Raw genomic sequence first — 22,140 nt, forward strand, 5'->3', positions numbered from 1 at the left:
AATGGTATTAATGGGTTGTTTTTGTTTTCGAAGAAATGCTTGCTAATGTGATAATGCAATCAAGTTTTGTGGGACAATCCATTATTCACCAGATCTCACATCGATCCACCAGAGTGCCACTGGTGACCTTCTAACCTTTTAATTTGACCTTTATATACTGCTGGTAAAGGTGTTAATAAATGAGGGTTAAGAGTGGCAGATGGGATGTATATAGACTAAGAATGTAATTTTATGTGTTTAACCAGAAGCTTTTGGTATCATGCATTTTATTTGACTAACATTCCCTTCAATGAACCTTAAAACATAATGCACTGAACATTATTACATGCATGCTACGTTTAGTGAATTTAGTGCATCATGTTAAGCATGTAGCATTATGCAGAATGCGTGCCAACCTTAATGTGGGGTGGAAAAAAAGCATCTTTAATAAGCCTAAGATGGTTTGCTGGTCTTAGCTGGTGTAATATGGTCTCTTGGCCAGTCTGGTGCTCAGCTGGGATGCTAGTTGGTTTAAAAAGTGCCCCAAACTACTCTGAAAGCAGCCCATTTTCTAGGCTGGGAGACCAGAAAAAACATGCCAAAAATCGAAAGCTGAGAAAAGGTTTCAGCCTTTTCTCTGTCTCACAGCAGGGAATGCACCAACCAGAACAAAGACAATGCAACTCTACAGAGGGCTTAACTAAAAGCAAGCCAAGCTTTTAGAGCTGTTGTTCACCAGCTGAGCTGCAACAACTAATGCAATTCAATGCAACTCATCCATCTATCCACACGTGCACACGCTTATCGCTTTTGATTTCCTTTAAAACTGGTTTATATTCCTTTTTTCACCAGTGGATCGTTAAGATGTAAGTATTTAGCAAATATTTAGTGTGGCTGTCTGAGCTGTTTTGTGCTTTAAACCTGCTGTAATTTGATGAGCGTAAGAATATCTGTCTGCTCGCGCGCTGCTCGGCTAGTCAGGCGGCTATCAGAATACAGGTTAAATATGTTTACTTGTGTCACAAAATAGTAATATCTTTCATTAGTATGTGTAACATTCTGTCGTGTTATGTGTATATAAGCGCATTTGTATGCAGGGAAAGTAGATATAATCTTTGATGGGGGAGTTTAGAGGCATTAGCCGTTTGCTAACTTCAGCTTTAATCTGTAATTGACAGTTTTTTTTCATCTGTTTTAGTCCAAAACGAATAAAATGTACATTTTTTTGTGAGAACACATGAAAAAGAATAAGATCGAATAAGAAAGGGGGTGTGTTTAGTTGGTGGGAGTGTTTGCTCTTCTATTGACAGGTCAGTTCTGTTTCCGTCTAACTGTGTTTCATAAACAAAAAGTGTTAAAAAGTACCGAAAGTAAAGATAGTTCGTAGTTTGAAATTCAAATAGGTGTTCAACTTTTGAAGCTATTTGGATTAGAAAATGAAGAGTTGTACAATTTAAATGACCGACTACGGAGCGGGGGATGACGTCATCCGAGTACACAAATCATGAAGAATCACAATCAACATTATTTACATGTCTATGACGGCGCATAACGGATTTATAGTTTTTCTGTCATCATTTACTCACCCCAATGTTATTTCAAACCTGTAATATTTTCTTTATTCTGTGAAACACAAAAAGCAGATTGTTCGCGGCAGAATGGTCACGCTGCTCTTTTCCATACAATGGAGGGTAATGGGGACTGGGTCTGTTAATCTCCAAAATTACACAATTTCCTCCATGAAAGTACCATAAAAGTCTTCTGAAGTTATTTAAATACCATTTGCATTGAACGTAATAAAAGTTAAGTCATTATTCACTAATATATAATAATATAATATAGTGTCTTATCCATCACTCTCTATTTTTTTCCCCTTTTCTGGAAAGTAATTCAAATGTAAGAGTGGATATTTTCTTTTGGTCTTGAAGCAAATGGATAAGTGAAATTAAGATATGCTGTGGTCTCCCATTCACCGCTGTCATGTGAAAAAGGTCTATGGGGCGGAATCTCCAAAAGAAAGTGGTGTTACTCCAAAAGGGGGTGTCACTTCCTCTTACGGTTATGGTTAGGAAAAGGGTTAGGTTAGGGGCTCCCTATATCTTCAATGGTGATTTGGAGCTCACTCCCCATTTTGGAGCAATGCCTGCAGTTATACCCTTCTCCGACTCTGCTTCCATTGTGTTTCATGGAAGAAAGAAAATCTAATGGGGTTTAGAACAACATGAGTGTGAGTAAATTATGTCAGAATTTAATTTTTTTTGTGTGAGCTATCGCTTTAAAAGGCTATGCCTATGCTCATGGGGCATGTTTAGGGGTGGAGGCTTAAAAATAATTCACATAACTCATGTTTTCTATTTTTTATTACATCATAGCTGTGCTTTTTTCTGTTACAGATCAACTTATTGCATGCAGAAAAGAGCTTGATGTTCTTAAGCATCGATGCATTGGGGAAATTTAAGGTGAGGTACTGCACAATATCTTATTACTCTAGAGATTGTGTAAATAAATGGCAAATAAGTAACTTATTGGTTAGATGTCCCATGCACAAGCAAGAGTTCTGGATAGTATTCCATGGGAAACTAGGATAAAGTCCTTTATAGAGGCATAGCGGTTGTTTTAAAAAAGTCTTTACTCCTTGTGTTTTTCAAAGACCCATGGCAAAGTGGTTTAGAGATCACCTGAGTCTTGGCAGCAGGAAAGGACCACCACAGCCCCCGAAACCAGACTACACCGAAAGTGAGATCCTACGGGCCTACAGGGCTCAGAAAGACCTGGACTTTGAAGACCCCTACGAACCCTCTGAGAACCGGGTGCAGAACGGGTCAGGGACGATCGAAACGTTCCCCGCCTTTGGCACGGGGCTGTCCAATGACGTGGAGGGGAAGATTGCGTCTCCCAAACACAGACTTGTAAAAGTGGAATCTCAAGAATTCGGGCGTAGCCAGATTCCGTTGAACATTGTGACCTTTGAGGAACCACAGACTCCTGTATGTACCACTGCTTGTTTTCTTGATTTATAGAGAGTTCAACGGGTCTTATCATCGGCCTGTTATCAGATTGTAAAAGAATAGTGTGCGTTGAAAGGTTCCCGTATGGAACCAGCGCATGTTTGGTGCAGTGTCATTTTTTCAATGCTAAAATACTTACTTTTATCCCAGATGAATCTGCAGTCAACTATAAGTTAGCCATTATCGTAGGCTGGCTTCCTAACGAGTGTAAACACTGTGGATCTGTGGCACTTTAAAAACATGGCTCTGTTTGTTTGAGTGGCCTGACATGGCTACCTGTGTGGCTAAACAATGGTCGACAGGGCTAGAAGAACACATGGATGCGCTAAAGAAGTAACACACGTCTTCTATCGTTATATGTGCTTACTGGCTGATGCCACTAGTCTTAAAGTGACAGTACTGATGCAAAAGTATACGAAAAAAAATGCAAAAAAAAACAATATATGCAACATAATATATGCAATTTCAAGACATTTATTGATGGAATAGACTGAATTTGAAAAAGTTTCAAAAGCTAAAATGTGACCAATTTGATGTATAACTAATGATAAAATTAGGGCTGTCAATCGATTACATTTTTAATCGAATTGAATACAAGGTGAGCTGATTCATTTATCGAATAATGGCATATATAAATATTTGCTGAGAAATTTCCTCAATTAGCAATAATTCAAAATATATTGATGTAATAATAATAAATTGTTATATTGAAATAATAAAAAATTATATATATACTCAACAGCCACTTTATTGGGTATACCTGTACACCTACTTATTCATGTGATTATCTAATCAGCCAATCACGTGGCAGCAGTGCATTGCATAACATCAGGCAGATACAAGTCAGGAGCTTCAGTAAATGTTCACATCAACCATGAGAATGGAGAAAAAATTTGATCTCAGTTATTTGGACTGTGGTATGATTGTTAGTGTCAGATGGGCTGGTTTGAGTAATTCTGTAACTGCTGATCTCCTGGGATTTTCATATATATATTTATATATATAATTCAGATAATTGAATATTATTGAACATAAGGCAATCATTGGCCTACAGTTCACAGCAATCCATTTTGCAGTTGAATTTGTCAATAAGACAGATTTATTATGAGGGCTTGTCTAAGGACGCGTCAGATGGAGCAGCTCACTTTGTTTCCTTTGCGTCATAAACATACCATTTTTAGGTCGCTGTGTCAAGTTAAACAGTTTAATTCTTAGAAAAACACATCTTGAGATCCCTAAGTTCCTCGTGCTGTGCTCTCTGCTGAAGGGTTGGCTTGTTCTCTGTATAAACTGTGCATTGCCTATAAAGCTTAAGTTTTGCTTACTGCCCCCTGGAGCAAACAGGTGGTATTTCAAGCTTGAATGGCTCAGGAATCATTCTTATTACGGTCTAGGGATATGATTAATTGCGGGGTTTTTTAACACTTTATTTTTTTTATGTAATTAATCAAACCGAATTAACGTGTTAAATTGACAGCCCTAGATAAATTATAATTTGTCAAATTTATATTTTGGAATTGTACCTAGAAGGGTGGCCTAGAAGATGACTTAACCATGCATTAATAAATCATACAGGTCATGCAGGTGTATTCACTGGTGCAACAGGAAAAAAGAGCTCTTGCCATAGTTTATGCTGTGTCTTTGGGTTATTGACAAATTAGGTTTTCCGAGGTGATAAAAATGAGAAATCTTTTAAAAATCTAGTATAAATGTGACAAGAGTGTCAGGTTCATTGAAATGTAATCTTTGTGTACATGTTGGGTTCATACATTTTTGAAAAACATTTATAGCAATAAAAAATATAAAAAATATAAAAAAAATAAAAATCCTTAATCATTCAAACCGTAATCATTCATCTAAAAAAAGTTTTCAAACCATATTTTAAAAGTAAAAAAGTTATGAGGGTTTTATTAAAGGGATAGTTCACCCCAAAATGAAAAATCTCTCATCATATACTCACCCTCATGCCATCCCAGATGGGACTTTCTTCTTCTGAACACAAAGATTTTTAGAAGAATATCTCAGCTCTGTTGGTCCTCACAATGCAAGTGAATGGTGACCAGATCTTTGAAGGTCCAAAAAGGACATAAAGGCTGCATAAAAGTAATCCATACGACTCCAGTGGTTAAATCGAAGCGATAGGCGAGGTTGAAAAACAGATATTTCAGTCTTTTTTTACTACAAATCTCCACTTTCACTTTCAAATTCAGCCACTTACTGGTTGGTGCTGGTCAAAGATGGAGATTTATAATAAAAAAGGACTTAGATATACGTTTCGATAAAGGGTGAACTATCCCTTTAAGGGCTCCTCTGTATCAAAATGCCATTTTGATCTCAGTAATTGAAAACATGTTCATCATAGAAGATGTGAATTCAAGTAATTATTTTGTGTGAATTGTATTTTCTTTACATATTTTTGAATAATTTAATAGATCCAGACCAAAAAATGAGCATCACATCATTGATTCATTTGTTGTAGTTTGGTGATATGACATTATATAGGATGATAGTTTCCTTTTTTGGATCTGGCAGTTATCAGCTCATAGCAGTGATTTATTTTAATATTTTTCAGGATCATGCTGATGTTTGATTTGCATTGAATAGGTTTGTTTGGTGCGGATGATGTAGGTGAATCAAATCAACTAGACAGCACATGCATACACTTTACTTACAGATCTTTTATGAGCGTCACTGCATGGATGTGTCATTTTGTTGGGGATAAAGGGTGAGGGCAAAGGAAATCATTTTCATTAACCCATTTAACACTTAATCCCAATCCCTGCTGGAACAGGAATGAGTTGTAGACCATCATATACAGTACCACCTCTCTCTCTTTCTTTTGGTCTTCCTGTGTCTCTCACTCACTGAGGTCTACATCCATTTGATACACTAATATATTGTCTTGGTTTTTAAAGGGATGGGGGGTGTCATAATTTATTTACTCCCCTCATGTCGTTTCAGTTGAGTAAATTATGGCAGAATTTTGCTTTTTGAGGGCACTATTCCTTTAAATACTGTATAACAGAGAAAGTAATGTGTATCTCTAGGTTGCAGCTACTATGTGTTTGTTACCTGGCATTCGTGTGTAATTAGACTGGTCTAATCTAATGCGTGCTGGCAGCCAACAGACACATCATTGCCATTAACTGGGCTAAAACTGTGCCTTTACCCTTCAGCGCACATTATTATCCAAATTACAGCAGAACGCTGCAGCTCTCGTTAACTCAACTCAGACACGCAAAGAGCTGGCGCTCGCTCGCAGGACCATCCCCAGGCGGAGGTCAGAGCATCAACATATAACCCATGACGAAGCATCTCACAGAAGAATCCTTTTGATGTCTGGGCGAAAAAGGTCAATAAATAATATTTTGATGTTTTTCAGCCTTTTGATGATATTGGGTTAATGCCCATTTATGTATTTGCTCTGAAATTACTTAAAAGGTCAATTGATTTTGAATCAGAGGAACTGAAATTCAGTCAAGATTGAAAAATCTTTATGCAGGAAATCTAATAATATAAATCTAGTAAAACACGACTTACAGTGCACAGTCCCCCTGGAGCAACCTGGAGTTAAGTGCCTTGCTCAAGGACACAATGGTGGTGACTGTGGGGTTTGAACCAGTGTCCTTCTGATTACCAGATTACCAGTTATGCGCTTAGACCACTACACCACCACCACTCCCATATTTCACTAAATGAACATAAGAACATTTGTCCGTTTTGCCCATGAATTGGATATCCCTCTCATATTTGCGATTTGCAAGACAAGGAGAGGATGTGCAGATCCCCGTGGGGATCGAACCAGCGACCTCCTGATTAACAGTTATGTGCTTTAGCCCACTATGCCACCACCACTCCTCTGACCTTTTCTGCATTATTTTAAGCATAAATTCATTTTATGCACTGGCCCGACCCACTGGCCCGCTCGGTTCTCCCGATGGCCAGTCCACCGCTGATCGGCCTCAAAGTGCGTCGGCCCACTGGGAAAATGCCCGGTATGCCAGATTACCAGTCCAGCCCTGATTTGGACCGTTAAAAAGTAATTTCGAACTGATTTGCGAGACCTGGAGGAGATGCAAAACAAATCCGCTGGCACAATATTTCGAACACTTAGGACACTTAAAAGTACAATAGAGCTTCTTTTTGAATATTTCTCAAGAAATTAACAAAATACCATTATTGAACCAGTGCATAAAAATCGGTGTTCAAAATTGCATTCTTGTTGACTCCAATTTACTAAGGTAAGCCTAGAGTAAAGATTGACATTCTGAGCTGTCACGGTCGATTTGACGGAATATTCGGGCTTCCGTCATTCGTCGTTGCATGTATGCTGTGTTCGTAAACATAAAATACATTTGATATGCCAGATGAGATATTTTTCTGACTTTCTTTTTACTGTCAGTGTCTCTTGGTGTAGCTCTGATATGGTGATCACAGGCAACGATGAGTATACCTCAAACCATCAGATTCATCTGTGCAAAACATCAGCATTGACGCACAACTGACGAAAAACAAACCAATAACGTTCCTTCACAAATAATGTGCACTTTTACTTTTCAACTGTAGATCTCCAAGAGAGAGAGCCCAAAATTCAGTAGTGTACCTTTTTAAGCCTATACTCATTCCTATGTTCTTCTCTTAGGTAGTTCCCTCGGCTCCTGTGGTGGGTGACACCGATTACTCGGACCCGTTTGACGCCAGGCCAGATCCGCGGCCTAGGACCGGCTGGGAACACAACGGTGTAGAAACCTGCAATAGTTACATGGAGCCGTTTGAGGCCCAGCGATTCGTAAACGGTAAAGCATTGAAGAGATTAGAGATGATGCCAAAGATCACTTTCACTCTGTGGTTATTATTTTAGCCCGTTTGGTTTGTGTTCTGGCCTGCTTGACTTCACTCAGAAATGTGGTTTACTCCTAAAAAGGCTAGATGTTTAAGAGCTGAGAAGGGATTTATTTTTCACTGTGGTCTACTTAGTTCAACACCCATCATGTATGTTATGTAGAGTATTTTTAAAGGATATCAAACTCTTTTATTTCAAACAAGCAAGGAAATTCTGGTTTTCTATTATACAACACCTATAAACTGTTGTTTTAATTGCATAAGATGTGTAACGATCTGCACTTACAGCATTATTAGGGCAAAAAAAAGAACCGTGCAAGGCTTCATTTGGTTCCCTGACATTAAATAACAAAGGAATATGTTTGAATGTGTGTTTGTTGTTGCTCAGAGCTGCAGCACAGCACAGATCGGGGCAGGAGCACCCTACAGCTCTACGACAGCCCGTATGATGAGAGAGTTCAGCCCCAGGCAGCACCTGAGGACGATGAGATGGAGAGACGTCTGCCCCAGGATGATGAGAGGCCTGCGGATGAGTACGACCAGCCCTGGGAGTGGAAGAAAGAGAATATCTCCAAAGCCTTTGCTGGTAATATCTGTTGATGGGCTCTGTTTAAATCCAGTGCATCTAGTTGTTTCCCTCTTTTCTCAACATTAAAAACCCAGCCAGTATGATTGAATATGTACAATATACACCCACTTAGGACTTTATTAGGGACACCTGTACACCTACTTTTACATGCGATTATCTAATCAGCCAATCGTGTGTCAGCAGTGCAGTGCATAAAATCAGGCAGATACGGGTCAGGAGCTTCAGTTCGTTTTCACATCAACCATCAGAATGGGGAAAAAATGTGATTTCATTCGTGGCATGATTGTTGGTGCCAGACTGGTTGGTTTGAGTATTTCTGTAACTGCTGATCTCCTCGGATTTTCAGACACAACAATCTATAGAGTTTACATCTAGCGAGCAGCAGTTCTGCGGACAGAAACGCCTTTTTGATGTGAGAGGTCAATGGAGAATGGCCGGACTGGTTTGAGCTGACAGAAAGGCTATGGTAACTCAGATAACCACTCTGTACAATTGTAGTGAGCAGAAAAGCATCTCAGAAAGCAAAACACATCGAACCTTGATGCGGATGGTCTACAACAGCAGAAGACCACGTTGGGTTCCACTTCTTTCAGCCAAGAACAGAAAGCTGTGGCTACAGTGTGCACAGGCTCACCAAAACTGGACCGTTAAAGACTGGAAAAACGTAGCTTGGTCTGATGAATCTTGATCTCTGCTGAGACACACGGATGATATGGTCAGAATCTGGCGCCAACAGCATAAATCCATGAACCCAACCTGCCTTGTGTCAACAGTCCAGGCTGGTGACGGTGGCGTAATGGTATGAGGGATGATTTCTTGGCACAATTTCGGCCCGTTAATACAAATCAATCATTGCTTGAATGCCAAAGCCTATTTGAGTGTTGCTGCTGACCATGTGCATCCCTTCATGGCCACAATTTACCCATCTTCTAATGGCTATTTCCAGCATGATAATGCACCATGTCACAAAGCAAAAGTCCTCACAAACTGGTTTCATGAACATGACAGTGAGTTCACTGTTCTTTGGTGGCCTTCCCAGTCACCAGATCTGAATCCAATAGAATATCTTTGGGATGTGGTAGAACAGGAGATTCGCAGCATGAATGTACAGAAGACAAATCTGTGATGTAGTCGTTTCAACCTGGACCATAATCTCAAAGAAGAGTTGTGGAATCCATGCTACTAAGAATTGAGCCTGTTTTGAGAGCAACGGGAGGCCCTACCCAGTATTAGTATTTTGTTCCTAATCAAGTGCTCAGTGAGAGTATGTGGTTAATAGTAAATAGACATTTTGTCTTGGCAACAGTGGCTGTTTGGTTCGAAATTGAGACTTTTATCGAAAATGATCAAAATCAAATTTTAGCTACTGAATATTGCCCAGCCCTTTGTACAAATTATCTAGCCAACATCTTGTTGATTTGCATGCACCGCAAGGAGAAAAACCGTAAATGCTCTAGAAAATTTACATCTCAAAATTCATGTGCATTTAGCCTTTCATATGACAACATAACACGGCTCACAAATAGATGATTCACCTGTTGAGTACCATGGCCCTAGCCTTTACGCAGGACCGTCTCAAGTCACATCAGAGATGCTTCTGATTCTAAGGTGTTAGGCAGGTCATAGCTGGCATATTTTAGTATGGCTTAAAAGCAGTACTGCTGTTTAACACACAAGTTAGAGATGACACAGATCTACCTTAACTCGATTGTGTAAAGATGCCTTGATGGAGTGTGCTTTGATAAATAAATAAATAAAAAAGTTGATCTGAAAAGGTATTGACTGTTGAACAGCATTTATTTGTGCCTTTGTCACTCCATGATTGGAGACAATGTCTGTTTTTTAGAATATTTTTATGTTTTGCATGTGAGGAGAGAGGGATGAAAGGAGAGGTGGGGGTTGTGATGAAGGAAGAGAGTGGGTGAAGCAGTCATGCAGAAAGATCAGAGCCACTGTGTGTCTTCTGCTCTGTCTCAGAAACACACACCGATCACCTCTCCTTATATGCCAGAAATTTCACACTGTTCATCACAGGGTAATAAAACCACTTGTGACAATCTCACCATGAACAAGTCTCAGTATTCGGAAAGCGTTGTGCAGAAATTTGTATATTCTGCTATGTTAATATTTTATTTGAGATTAAACCTCCCATAAATGTCGGTTGGTCGCTTTGCATGCATGCTTTGCATAGTTCTTAGCCAGAAAAGGCTGCAATGTGAACCATTATTAGAATTGAAATATTGTTAGATGGTGTAAGTCACTACTGCTTGCATCTGTAGTTTAAGTAGTTTGAGGTTTATGTAAACAGCTCAAACACTGTTGACAGATCTGCTATTACCTGACAGAGACTTAAAGAGAAAGAGACCTTGCAAGAGACAGACTTGGAGATGAAGGGGAAGAAAGGAGGAAAGGGGGAGGGAATATTTGGATGATTAATTCACATGTCTCAGGGGACAAGAATTCCCTCCTGCAACTCTATCAAGACTGTCGCAGCAGGAATAGGGGTGCTGTGGAAGAATTAGTGGGGTTTTCTAAAGAAAGAATCACTATTACTGTTGCTCGAACTGAGGGTTAGGGATTTGTACTGCTAACCATAAGCATTCAACTTTGGCATATATCTTATCCCATTTTGTTTGTGGTGTGAAATCTGACCTGGACATGCTCTCGGCGAGTTTGGTGAGATTCACCAAGTTATTACATTTTGTCTAGTTGTCACTCTTTTTGATTCTTACTGAATGCTTTCTTAAAATGTGTGCATATTGGTTGTTTTGTAGTGACGTTTGATGTGGGCGACTGGGATCCATCCACATTGCCCCTTGACGAGCCACAGGGGAAAGCTGGAACATTCAGAACCAGCCCTCCATCCAGTGGGGCGACCAGCCTGCGTAAGCCCAGCAACCCTCAATCAATCCTGGGTGAGAGGGTGGACCCCACACTGCCCCTCGAAAAACAGGTGTATGTATGAACACATGGTGCTTAATGCAAACAGAAGAGAAACTCTGTAATATTAAAACCTCTATAGCTTAAAGAGAGAGTTCACGCAGGGGGCCTGTGAAGCTCAGCGAGTAAGGTGCTGACTACCACCCCTGGAGTCACGAGTTTGAATCCAGGACGTGCTGAATGACCCCAGCCAGGTCTCCTAAGCAACCAAATTGGCCGGGTTGCTAGGGAGGGTAGAGTCACATGGGGTAACCTCCTCGTGGTTCGCTCTCAGAGGTGCGTGTGGTCAGTTGTGCATGGATGCCGCAGGGAATAGCGTGAAGCCTCCACAAGTGCTATGTCTCTGTGCTAACACGTTCAATGGGCCATGTGATAAGATGCGTGGGTTGACGGTCTCAGATGCGGAGGAAACTGAGATTCGTCTCTATGACGTCACTATGTTATGAGGACTTGGAGTGCATTGGGAATTGGGCATTCCAAATTGGGGAGATAAAGGGGAGAAAATACAAATAAAATGTAAAACAAAATTAAATACTGACCACGTTTACATGCGCTTAAGAAAGTGGGTAATTCCAGTGTTTTTGCTGAAAGCGGCATTCTGAAACGTCATGTAAACGAGAACGCCAATTTCCTTACGCCATTTAAGGGATTAAGAGAAAGCGGTTAAACACACCTAGGTTTCTCCTGGAGAAAGATGCTTATGTGGCCATGTAAACGCATACATAGGTTTTTGAAGAGTGTGCGTGGAACAGAATGAATAACAAACGTCAACAAAAAATTTCTGGCTGTACAGTGGGAAAAGCACATACACTATAAACTATACCCATTTATAAACACCACTGTAAAATATCGATGCCCCCTCACGTTCACGTATATGCGCTTGTATATTGAGGGAATCCCGGAGTTTAATCTAAAGGGAAACCCAACTATTGAGGTATTTGAACTGCAGATACCCTGTTTACTCAGTGTTAAGGCTTTGTTGAATGTGCAATACCCAGACTGTTCAAGTATTATAATCTGTAATACATGATTTATTTTAAGTATCTAAATATTGTATTCACTTAATTTGTTCAGGTCTTGAAAAACATCTTAAAAAGTCTTCAATTTGATTTTTGAAAATGTGCAGCAACCCTAATATGGTCAATACGTTTAGAGACGCATTTGTGTGTGTTTGTAGGTGGTACCACGGTGCATTGTCGCGCTCTGAAGCCGAGTCGTTGCTCACGCTGTGTAAGGAGTGCAGTTATCTGGTGAGAAAAAGCCAAACCAGCCAGAACGACTATTCACTCTCTCTCAGGTACACAATAGTATTATATGTATATACTGTATATCTTTATACTGTATATAGTGCAAACGTTTTAGTCACTTAGGATGTTTCACAAAAGCATTTGTCTTAAGATGGTTATTTATATCTTCAACAGGAAATATACATTTTAGTATCCCAAACGTTACTTTTGCAAATAGAAAAGATTAGAATAGAAGAACAGGGAGCCCTGCAACAGATGGCATTGCCCCCACAAAGCCCCCCACTGAACATCTTGTCAATCTGAGATTACATAAAGAGACAGAAGCAATGGAGACAGCCTAAACAGAAAAACTGTGTCCAGGTGTACCTAGGAGAATTGATGCTGTTTTGAAGGCAACGGTGGTCACGCCAAATATTGGTTTAGTTTTTCTTATGTTCACTCGACTTTGTATGATGCTAATTGATAAATGTAAACAATTTATGGCATTATTTTTGAAGACATCCTCACTAACATTTTTCCCAAGTGCCTAGAACTTTTGCACAGTACCGTATATGTTACTCATTTCATATCTGATGAAATACTGTCATCTCCTTTACGTTGTCCAGTATCCATTTTTATTATAACTTGTAGCGGCCAAAAAAATTTGAAATTACATGAATGTGAAAATAAAGTGATGCTGGAAACTTTTGCACACTGCACATTATAAGCGAGATGGGCCACTTCTATTAAATGAATAGGAGAAATTGGAATGCTCAATGGACAATGGATGTAGAAAGGAAGTCCTACCTTACAGGTAAAAAGAGACAATCACCTTTTAGATACGGACATCGCTCATCAGTCAACTCGAGTTAGCTATACAAGCAATTTCTTTTCATAATCCGAGGTAAAGCACAATTTAGGTTAGATTTTGTTGTCAGATTTTAATTGATCCTAATCTTTGATTTGATCCTATCTTGACCAACCATTATTGAGATTTTGGTGTTCCCCCATTCAAGTAGATAGAAGCTGCACTGCCGTGACTGTAAAAAGCTTCCCGAGAGTGTTCCAAAGATGGCCGCCAGTAGTCTGACTTTTTAGAAAGACTTTGGTGAAACTTAGGGTTCGTCTCATTCAGCTTACTAGTTCAGTAGTCAGGGCACTGATTGGGGAGTCAGACATTTTAAGGGCTGCCTTTATCGCAAAATCGTTACAGTGCGCTAAAACATTCGCTCCTTAAAAAATCCCACAATGCACCGTGAAAACCAGGGAGTATCGTTGCTCACTGGGTTACTTTACCGGCAACGTCGTCATGTCCTATGAAGTCTCTCAAGTTGTTAGACAAGCAAATGTTGTTTGAAATGTCTTTCATTCATAATTACCATGAAAGGTAAACCATCTTTTAAATATTTGAGTTTTTAAAAGAAATGTTAAAATGCACTCCTTTATTTTTTTTCTTCATTTAATGTCATTATATTTTTTTCATAATAACACTAGTCGTTTTAATTCAACAAAAATGAACGATAGTGCAATTTATACAGCAATGTTGATTAATTACAGCTGCACTTCAATGCGCAAGCTCATTAACGTGTCGCAGGTGATTGAGTTAAGTGTTCAGTGGATGAACACCCTTGCCAGTGCCCAAATACGTGTTCACGATATACTGATTCACACCTAGGTAGCTGATTGAGACACACCCTTAGAACACCTAAGCAACTGCATAGCAATGCCACGGCAACACTTTAGCAACGTGGTGGTGAGTTTTGTACATTAAAAACGACTCACATTTTCTTTGAGGAAAAAAACATTTTCCTGTGAATCTTCTCGCATTTGTTCATTCTTTGATATCTTCTTGATATTCCATTGCTAAAGGGCAGTTACATCTAATTATTCAAGTTCTACTTGCGGTTTGTGCAGGCTTTAGGTGTGTGTGTGTGTGTGTGTGTGTGTGTATATGTGTGTGTGTGTGTGTGTGTGTTGGTTCTGAGGTGTTCAGTGTAAATGTAGTGCCCACAAAAAAAGGTTACTTTCTTCCCTGTATTTTTATTTTTTTTCGACCTACACATACCTACTTCTTTTAATTTTTAATTACTGCAAAGTAAAAAAATAAAGTAATTATAAGCAGTATTAGTATAAATGAAAAATCGGTAAAATCATGTAAAAATGAAATAGTTAAAGGGATAGTTCACTCAAAAATGGTTTTGATCAACATGAGGGTGAGTAAATGATGACAAATTTCACTAAAAAAAGTCTCTCTCTGCAGGAGTTGTCATGGATTCATGCACATGAAGTTCTCACAATCTCGTGATGGGAAGTTCATCCTGGGCGAGAACAGTCCTCCGTTTGTCTCTATTCCTGAAGTCATTCATTACTACACCACACACAAACTACCCATCCGTGGAGCTGAACACCTGTCGCTGCTCTACCCTGTACTGGTGCAAACACTCTGAGAACACACACATTTATCGCATGCTCACACACACACACTCTCACTCAGGGCTTAACTCACATGGCTACTATAACGCTTTGTTTTCAGTCAAATTTTGAATCTGTGTGTTTGGAGTTTTTGAGCAAAAAGATCACACTACATGTGTCCCTCTGTGCCGTTGGACTCTGAAGTGTTTTCGTATCACACTGGGAACCACAATATTATATAATTTGTTCTGCTCTAAAAGCTTCAAATTATATATTTAAGATTTGAGGATAAAATGTAGACTAACCAAAGTATTTATAATGATTTTAGAAACACTAAAGCAATGATGTACAGAACAAATAACATCCTATGTGACTAGGCTTTCGTTTTAGATTAAGCTCATATCTACGCAAATTGAGAGACTTCTACCCTGCATGCTCTTTTCAAACCCGTATTATTTTCTTTCTTAGTGAAACACTAAATGAGACATTTTATTCATGCACAATATTCACTGCTTTTTTCCATACAATCCAAATGGGATTTGAGAGCTGTGACAAAGAGGAAGATTATCATTGAATAACTATGTAAATTTCAGTCTAGTCCTCACACAAAGTCATACAGACCATCTGAATGATGCTCTCTTGACCGCCATGGTCACCATCCACTTTCATTTCATGGAAAAGAGCAGCATCAGCATTCTTCAAAATGTCTCCTTTTGGAAGATAGAAAGTTACACGGGTTAGAAACAACATGACAGTGTCATACTTTTGGACGTTATTGAAATAAAAGGAATAGTTTGCCCAAAAAGGACAATTCTGTCAGTTTAAAATGAAGGCTGCTCTTTAGCAAGCTCTTAACATCCCTGCGACAGGAAGTAGAGGCGATGAATCAGAGATATATGACGCAAGGAAGTTTAGACATGATACTGGAATGTTCAGAATGTGACTTTCACTTTTCCGGATGGCCATGTGTGTGCAGAACCTTGTTTTGGTCCTTCTTTGCCACCCTTAAGTGAGAAACAAGGGCCACTGATTATGATGGAAACAGGAAGTGTTGTCATTCCACCATCTTCTACATGCCTCAGTGCTTCAAACTTATAACATGACAGGAAACTGTCGTTACCGTGGCTTTTCGCTTCAATTAAGGCAGCTGTCACATTATTTCCCATCATTTTACTCTACCAGCTACTGTTTGGTGCCCTTGGGTCCCTGATATATTTAAGGACTACTAAGCAATGCTTCTTTAGATATCTATATGAACCATCACTTTTGAGTTTTTTAGTTTAACGTGACATTTGAAATGGGGTCCCTTTGACTGTCCCTCTGAATTAAAAGCCACTTCTTGTAAATGGAGATAAAGCTCTAGTATTTTCCTCTTAAAGGAACAGTGCACCCAAAATTGGACAATTCTGTCATTTACTCATCCTCATGTTGTTCCAAACTGTTGGCTGTCAAGCTCCAAAATGTGCCATAAATGTTGTTCATTATACTCAAATGCTATATTTCAAGACTTCTGAAGTTATATAAAAGCTTTGTTTGAGTAACAGACTGGAATTTAAGAGATTAGTCATTAAAAATGTTGCGTATAGCCGGTGTTTGAGTACAGAATTCTACGCAGTACTACGCAGATAACAACCAATGATGTGTACATGCCATTTCTGAATCTGGAAGTATACGCGGGCTGTTAGATTTCAGTCTGTTCCTCACTGTTCCTCCTTTATGGAGCTTTACAGCCGTTGGTCTCTATAAACTGTCGTTTTATGGCAAAAAAGATTTCTTAAACTAATTTTGTGTTGCCAAGTGAAAATAACAGCATATGGGTTTGGAATAACATGAGGGGAAGTATTTCTATAAGGAAGACTTGCAGACTTCTGTTTGATTTAAGATGACATTTATTTGATGAATATAAAACAGAAAAGTAATGTCTCTCTTTGGCACAAGCCCCGTTTGGCGGTCCGAAGAAGTTGTACTCCGAACCGTCATATCTTGACGGAGATAGGAGGCAGGGGCGAGGAGCCTACTCCCATGCAGGACAGGACTCAACTGGGGGTGGTGGGGTGGTGGAGGTTGCCGTGTTCGCACACTGAAACAGCAATGTGATAGATTGTGAGCAGACTTATAAAGCAACAGTTTACATGTGATTGGCTGGGAATTACCCAGCTAATGGTGTGATGATGTACAGCTGCTTACATTGTTGGGTGAACTTTCCCTTTAAGAAACACAATACTATTGGTAACCTCACTGTATTTTGAATAGCTTTGATTTTGACCGGCAAAAAGCCGAAATGTTTTTTGTTGACGGTTTACTTGTGTACAATATGTATATCCTCAGGCAGAGCAAAGGCTGATGGGAATCTGACCGTGCACACACACACACACACACACACACACACACACTACTACACATGGTATGTACTAATATAGACATCCACACGGTAGTTATAGTTTGTTATGATGACTGTACTTTTAACTCTTGAGTTCTTGTTTTCTGTTTGCTGTTTTCCAGCTTTTCATTTCCTTGGAATAAAGTATGCAAGTTGTTTTTTTTAAATATAGCCTTTGTCGCATTATTATCGCATGCGGTTTCTGGATGAATCCTGACTGGATATGACATTACATGGCTGAAGGGCAAACAGTCTGTCTTTCAGCAGAAGGGTTCCTTCTTCAAAGCTTTCATGCAACACACTGTAAAAATAGGTCAAATCTCCTCCATGTGGCTGAGCTTGTACACGCTCTGTTTTTGATAGAGAACTAATGGCTTGTGTGGGTTTGGAGTGTGTCTTTCTGTCTGTCTGCTGGGATTTGGCTTGAAGGTACACTTTCCACACAGCTGATATTTGCTGTCAGGACAGAGTCTCATCAAAATCCTCTGTCATGTCACACTGTCCACAGTGGCTCAGTTGCTTTTTAAAGGGGTTGTCTTTCAGTTTGCTTTATATTCTCCTTGTGACTGTTTTGGGCATCTCAGGATCAGAAATGAGTGCTGTTTGCAAAGGCAAGCGTCACTAGAACAAGTCATATACCTACATATACAACACCATTTTTTATGAGAAATTACTGTTTATGGTTGTGGTGTAGTTATCTTCTTAAGGCTCGATCACATTAAACATTGCACGGCAAAGTTCTGCCGGCAAAATACGGTCAAGGGTTAGGCTAATCAATCCTAGAGGATCGAAACATCCAATACTGATTTTGTATCAAGAATATCAATCCTCACATAAAAATATAAATTACACTGGTGATTTTATTATTTAGTTACCATTAAATGATTCCGCATAATAAGCTTAAAAATGGAAAAAATTATTATTATATTATATGAAATTATTTTAGCATGTTGTTGTGTGGAATAGTAACTATTTCTTTCACTCAGAGCACAGTAATTTAAACTGTATGTAATTGGAAGCCAGTGTAAAGGCCTGAGGACTGGAGTAATATGCTCTGATTGTTTAGTTCGGGTGAGAACCCTGGCAGATGTATTCATGAGCTGCAGGTGTCTGATGCTCTTTTTGGGATGACTGGTGAGGAGTCCATTCTGCTGGTAATGAATGCATGAGCAAGTTTCTCTAAGTCTTGATGGGATACAAAACATCTAATTCTTGCTATATTTTTTAGATGATAGTAGGCTGATTTAGTTATTGCTTTGCTGTGACTATTGAAACTAAGCTCTGACTCCAAAATTATTCCTTACATGATTATTTTGTCTTTAGACCCCTGGAGTCAATGTATGTGTTCACCATATGCCTTTGTTAACGTACCACAAAAATGACTTCTTTCTTGTCGTTGTTTAACTGAAGGAAGTTTTGGCACATCCATCTGTTAATTTCGTCAGTGCACTGGCACAGAGAGTCTGAGGGGCTGTGGTCATTTGGCGACAGGGCTAGGCAAGTCAAGTCAATTTTATTTGTATAGCGCCTTTCACAACACACATCGTTTCAAAGCAGCTTTACAGAAGATCAGCATTAACAGACGATAAAACTGTAATGTCTATAAAGTCGATTAATCATCATTGTGTAATTTAGATAAAATACGATTTTTAATAGTGATTAAAATTAATTAAATGATAATTGTATTAATAACCGCAGTGAGTAAGCTGTAGGCGACTGTGGCAAGGAACACAAAACTCCATAAGATGTAGATTAATGGAGAAAAATAACCTTGGGAGAAACCAGACTCACTGTGGGGGCCAGTTCCCCTCTGGCTAACATTACGAATGTAATGTAAATATTAATTATCTATAGGTAAAATCATGGTTTAAAATTATTAAACTAAGTGTTAAGGGTCAGTGATTAAAGATCGATTGTGTTTGAACTGTAAGATTAATGACCAAAGTCTTTGAAGTCCATCTAGATTAATTGCAGAAGTTCACATAGATGCAATTGTCCTTGTTAATTGGCTGATGAAGGCTTTTGTTGGCAATAGTTAGTCTAAGCATTTCATTTCAAGATCGTAGTCCATAAATAGACCGAGGTGATGCAGGTTGGAGTTGGCATCGTTTCATCCTCTGAAGTTCGTCATAATAGATTGAAGTGATGTTTGGTTGGCACCGGCTGCATTTAGTCATCATCATTCTGCGACATGTAGCAGTGGAGTCCAACATGAAGCAGGAATGGTGCTGGATCCAGCCGGTTCTGGTGACCTCAGGATAGGAGTCCAGAGGTTGAGACAGGGAAACAAATAAAAAGATGTAAGCGTAGATGCCATTTAATTTATTGCAGAGTGAGAGATCATGCTCAATGTTTCTGGTTCCGGCAGAACCAACTAAAGCAGCCTAATTGTAGGTAGATTCATAGTTGCCTATGTTCACATAGTAACCCCTCCCTTCTAGATATGACCTGAACCAGCTGAGGACCGTCCCAGAAAGCCCTACCCAATTTTACCAATATATCAATATGTAACTAAATAATGATTAAACAGCAAGTGATATTTATTTTTATAGGTTTGTGTGACATGTTATGTTTATTAAGTTAATTTAATTGAAAAGTTTGTTAAAATATTGATTATGTTCTGTAATTGTTATTGACAAATGATAAAAACAGAAGTCTAATAATTGTTTACTTTTAGGCCTATAAATATACATTTTAAAATTCTCAGTTTGCAAAGAAATTAGTTTAATACAGGTTTTGGTATTGGTATCGGTATCTGCAATATTGCCATTAATAGTAATAGGTATCGGATCAAAAAGAAAATAAATAGTCTCGCCCATGTCCTATACAGTCTTCTTAATGGGAATGTTGTAAGGTAAGTGAGGACCCAAAAGCGATATAACAAAAATTTAGTCTTTAATGAAAGTTCGTAATTAGATCACAACAGAACACAAAGTCTTCTCCTTGAGAGGCGAAAGGTAAACATAAACAACCCGCAGCGTGGGCGAAGAATAAAGGGAGCAGTCTTCAGAGCTCCTTAGCGGGCGTCCCTTAGGCGGCTGCCAGGGCTTGCAGTGTGGCGCCGACAGGCTGTGGATTCCCCTGGGGTTGGCAGGGATAGAGGGGAGAACGTGGGAACCAGACCTCTAGCAGCGAGGGGCGAACTGAATAGAACACAAATTCAGGTGGATAACGGAGAGAGGGGTGCAGAGGAGCGGAAACAAATACAGGACAGGACTGGACAGCGACAATTCAGACTGTGGATAGAAACAGCGTGTAGCGTTCTCAAGTGAGACTCAGACAATGAAGGCAGAGAAAGCAGGGAAAGAAGTAGAGCGCTAATCAGCGGGGAAAACGGAATCAGGTGGGGAGGAAATTGAGGAAGAATTAAGGGGAGACGAGAGACAGCTGGGGAGCGAGGGAAAAGGAGAGAAGTAACAAAAGAGAGCCAATAGATGGCATAAGAGTAGAAGTAAAGAACAAGAGCAAAACATATGATGATACGACAAGACATGACAGTACCCCCCCCCCCCCTCAGCGAGCGTCTCCTGACGCTCTCGAGGAGGAACCCTGGCGGTTCCGGAGGAAATCATCAATCAGCGAACGGTCCAGAACGTCCCGAGAGGGAACCCAACGTCTCTCCTCGGGACCGTATCCCTCCCAATCGACCAGAAACTGATGACCACGGCCCCGGGGACGCATGTCTAGAATCTTGCGGACCCTGTAGATGGGGACGCCCTCAACGTGAACGGGGGAAGAGGGATGAGTGGGAGCGCGGGCAGCGGGCTTGACACAGGAGACGTGGAAAACCGGGTGAACACGGCAAAGATAGCGGGGGAGAAGAAGTCGTACCGCAATGGGATTAATGACCTGAGAAATTCGGAACGGGCCGATGAAGCGTGGGGTCAGTTTACGAGGAGCGGACCTAAGGGGAACGTTGAGGGTGGAGAGCCACACCCTTTGACCGCGGCAGTATCTGGGACTCTTGGATCTACGCTTATTAGCAGCCTTAACTGTCTGGGCTCTAAAACGGCGCAGGGCTGAACTAACACTCCGCCAAGTGCGTTCGCAACGTTGGACGAAAGCTTGAGCGGAGGGGACGCTGGAGTCGGCGAGTTGCGACGTGAACAGCGGAGGTTGATAACCAAGGCAACACTGAAAGGGGGACAGACCGGTAGCGGACGACGGAAGGGAGTTATGGGCGTATTCGGCCCAGGGGAGGTGCTCAGCCCAGGACGCGGGGTTGCGGAAGGAGAGGCTGCGCAGAATGCGGCCAACAGTCTGATTGGCCCGTTCGGCTTGACCGTTAGACTGAGGGTGGAAGCCGGACGAGAGACTGACGGACGCCCCAATCAGCTGACAAAACTCTCTCCAAAATAGAGATGTGAACTGCGGACCCCTGTCTGAGACGATGTCGGACGGGAGACCGTGAATGCGAAAAACATTTTCGACAACAATCTGTGCCGTCTCCTTGGCGGAGGGGAGTTTAGCGAGGGGAATGAAATGGGCCGCCTTGGAGAAACGATCAATAACCGTGAGAATAACAGTCTTACCAGCCGACGAAGGAAGGCCAGTGATGAAGTCTAGGGCAATATGGGACCACGGTCGCGAGGGGATGGGAAGTGGTCTCAGGAGACCCGCCGGGGGGAGTTACCGGACTTAGTCTGAGCGCAGATGGGGCAAGCTGCTATGAAACGCCGCGTATCATGCTCTCGAGTGGGCCACCAAAAGCGCTGGCGAATGGACGCGAGCGTGCCCCGGACGCCGGGGTGGCCTGCCAACTTG

The 22,140-nt window shown here is 40.5% G+C and overlaps 1 protein-coding gene across 2 annotated transcripts; it reads left to right on the forward strand.

The window, feature by feature from the left end:
- Window positions 1–712: 712 nt before the first annotated feature.
- Window positions 713–17,524, forward strand: LOC127649224 (SH2 domain-containing adapter protein F-like). 2 transcript variants are annotated; one of them, XM_052134230.1, is made up of 8 exons: window positions 713–845; window positions 2,373–2,438; window positions 2,630–2,966; window positions 7,630–7,783; window positions 8,218–8,415; window positions 11,193–11,373; window positions 12,536–12,655; window positions 14,845–17,524. In XM_052134230.1, exons 2-8 carry the CDS (start codon window positions 2,419–2,421, stop codon window positions 15,029–15,031), a joined length of 1,197 nt encoding a protein of 398 aa, XP_051990190.1. In that variant the 5' UTR covers window positions 713–845; window positions 2,373–2,418; the 3' UTR covers window positions 15,032–17,524. The 2 variants fall into 2 exon arrangements, with proteins under 2 accessions (XP_051990190.1, XP_051990191.1); XM_052134231.1 differs by having other exon boundaries at window positions 11,193–11,333; window positions 14,845–14,992.
- Window positions 17,525–22,140: the final 4,616 nt, after the last annotated feature.

This window comes from Xyrauchen texanus, chromosome 9 (genome assembly GCF_025860055.1).
Source record: "Xyrauchen texanus isolate HMW12.3.18 chromosome 9, RBS_HiC_50CHRs, whole genome shotgun sequence".
In the NCBI taxonomy this organism is placed as follows: domain Eukaryota; kingdom Metazoa; phylum Chordata; class Actinopteri; order Cypriniformes; family Catostomidae; genus Xyrauchen; species Xyrauchen texanus.